This window comes from Austrofundulus limnaeus, unplaced genomic scaffold, assembly GCF_001266775.1.
Source record: "Austrofundulus limnaeus strain Quisiro unplaced genomic scaffold, Austrofundulus_limnaeus-1.0 Scaffold46, whole genome shotgun sequence".
Lineage (NCBI taxonomy): Eukaryota > Metazoa > Chordata > Actinopteri > Cyprinodontiformes > Rivulidae > Austrofundulus > Austrofundulus limnaeus.
The window spans coordinates 1,389,368-1,392,075 of NW_013952448.1; the positions used below are offsets into that span (position 1 = coordinate 1,389,368).

At 49.5% G+C, this 2,708-nt stretch overlaps 1 protein-coding gene across 1 annotated transcript; it reads right to left on the reverse strand.

Annotated features, from left to right (window-relative positions):
* Positions 1–10: 10 nt before the first annotated feature.
* Positions 11–1,941, reverse strand: irx3a (iroquois homeobox 3a; the record flags this gene model as incomplete). The annotated part of the gene is given in 2 exon segments (XM_014007973.1): positions 11–941; positions 1,357–1,941. Coding segments are annotated over 2 exon segments (1,150 nt in total), but the record flags the coding sequence as incomplete, so codon positions are not given.
* Positions 1,942–2,708: the final 767 nt, after the last annotated feature.

Consider the following 2,708-nt stretch of genomic DNA (forward strand, 5'->3'; position numbering starts at 1 on the left):
TGACTGGAGTTCAGTAAAGCCAGCTGGTGCGCGGAAAAGGCTCGGTTCGTCCAGTTTTGGATTTTCCCAACGGGACAAGAAGAGATGAGTCTGTGCGGCCCCATGATGCTCTGGGCGGCCGCCGCCGCGGGGCTGCCGCTCTGGGGAGATTTGCGCGGATTGTCCGGGGCCGTGGCGGTCTCTGCCAGGGACCAGATCTTTGGCTTCTGGGCCGGGGCAGGGTTGTTTTCTGAGGGCGGGGAGCCGGCGGAGGCCGGGTTCAGTTTCAGCTGCTCCTCGTGCGCCTGGGCCGCTTTGATGTCCATAGCTGGATGGTGGAGGTGGTGGTGGTGGTGATGGTGGAAGTGGTGCCCCCCTCCTCTCTGCGCCTCTTTGCCCTCCTTCCCCACAGCCTTCAGAAACCTCTGCTCCGGCCCTTGTAAATCCTCATAGCCGTCAGACACCTCCGAGTCACTCCTCCCGTCCAGTTTCAGGTCTGAATGCAGGTCGTCCTGGTCGTCCAGGTCGTCCTTGCTCTCGATATTCTCCGTGTCGATGTTCTCCAGGTCGATCTCCTCCTCGTCCTCGCGCTTGTCCCCCTCCTCCCCCTCGTGGTCGCTGCCGTACACGTTCCCCTCTTCGTCGGTGCGGTTCCGAGGGGTCCACGTCATCTTGTTCTCCTTCTTTAGCCTCCTCCTGGCGTTGGCGAACCAGGTGGACACCTGGGTGAGGGTCATCTTGGTGATGATGGCCAGCATGATCTTCTCGCCCTTGGTGGGGTAGGGGTTCTTGCGGTGCTCGCTGAGCCAGGCCTTCAGGGTGCTGGTGCTCTCCCTGGTGGCGTTTTTGGGTCTGGACGGGTCACCGAACTGATACTGGCCATATGGGTAAAATGCGGGGTGAGGGGGGGCGAAGCCCGGGTGCTGGACAGCGGGACCATCCTTCAGATCGTACTGAGCACCCTGAGGAGACAAACACGGGGATTGGTGAGAAGTGATGAGCCAGCACGAGACACTTTATCATCAAAACTGAAAGTGTCCCACAAACATTTGGACCAACTTTTTGAGCTGTTTCAACCGTAAATATTTATTCTCTATCATTTCATTTAATTGTATCAATTTATTGTTTTGTTGGAAGTCACTTTCAGTAAATGCCGAGCGGGACTAAAATAAAAAAAGCGCAAACTGGAGGTGTTAATGCGTGACTTTTTAACCACTTCTAACTACAAAGTTCACCTCAGCGCTCTGAAAGTTCTGCACCAGAAAAAAAAAAAAGTTTCCCTGCACGCGCGCTTTTCTTTTATTTTTTCTTGTTTTTGTTTTTCCTGCGCAAAAAAAGTTCTAAACTTGAAACAAATCACAGCAACAACGGACTCACCAACTGATTGAAGATGGAAATCTCGTTGGAGTAAGGGAGGAACGCTCCGTAGCCCTGCGCCGCGGCGGCGAACGGAGATCCGTACATGCTGGTGAGGACGTTGGAAAGCGCGCCGGACGGACTGAGCTCCGCGCCGGCTCGGCCGCCGCTGGAGATCCCCTGACGCTCCGGCGGGTAGATCTGCCGGATGTACTGGTATCCCAGCTGAGGGAAAGACATGTCGGAGAGCGGAGAGGGAAGGGAGGGGGACGAGGAGAAGTCTGCTGCAAGTCACACAAAGCAATGGAACTGCCTGGATATCCACTTTTTCTTCTTCTTCTTCTTTTCTACAGTCTGAGCATGTGCGCGCGACAAAAGGTGGCAGCCAGCGCGCGGACAGGCGAGTCTATAGTTCCAAGTGGGAAACGATCCGCTTTGCGCCCCACTGATTTCTTCCTCTTCGTCTTCTTTCCACCCTCACTTCCCTATTGATCTGGATGGACTAAGGTCAGGTCCTTACAGATTGCTTCAGATTATTGGGACTCCCTTGCTCAGATTGACATTTCTAGTCGTTTAGAAGCCCCTCCTATTTCTCAAATCTCACCCCTCTGGTACAAACCACACGCCAAACAGCGCTCTCTCTCTCTCCTCCTCCCTCCCTCCCTCCCTCCCTCCCTCTCGGATAAGTGCGCTGACGTCGCGCGCTGTTATTTGAACGAGGCTTCAAATCTTTGTTTTTACGGCTTCTTTCTTCACTCCTGTCACTATAGTTTTTGAAATTAATTAAGGGGGAAAAAACGCACACATGGACAAGAATCGAAACTATCTCCATGATGAATTTTTTTAAAGGCACCAAAAATAAAAACAAAAAGTTTTCTTAYCACACTCTATCATGATTTAAAAAAAAGATAAAAATATGTAGTTTAACTAAGCACATTTTTATCGTTTTCTTTTACTTTAAACGCGCACTTTTTTCGTTTCTAAATGAAAAACAAATCAAACACTAAAACGTGTTTTACAATATAACACTGAATATTGTGTGTTTTAATGTTTTATTTACAGGTTGTGAATTAAAGCTGGGTTTTCTCGCACCGGTTCGGAAGTGTGGACTGTTTGAACCAGTTTTTTTTTTAAGTTGGGACATCAAAAGGGTCGCATGTAACTGCTTGGCCTTAAAGAGAAAAGCCACTGATGGACACATTATGCTGCTAATGACCAGAAGGTGTAAAGAAACAGCAGTGACAGCCTGAAGTGAGCCACGGTTTAGTGGATTGGGCTGGAAAGATGTTTATTGATGTTGTGCGCGTTGTTCTTAGAATAAACATCAAGTAAAAATAATGCAATAATAATAATAATAATAATAATAATAATAA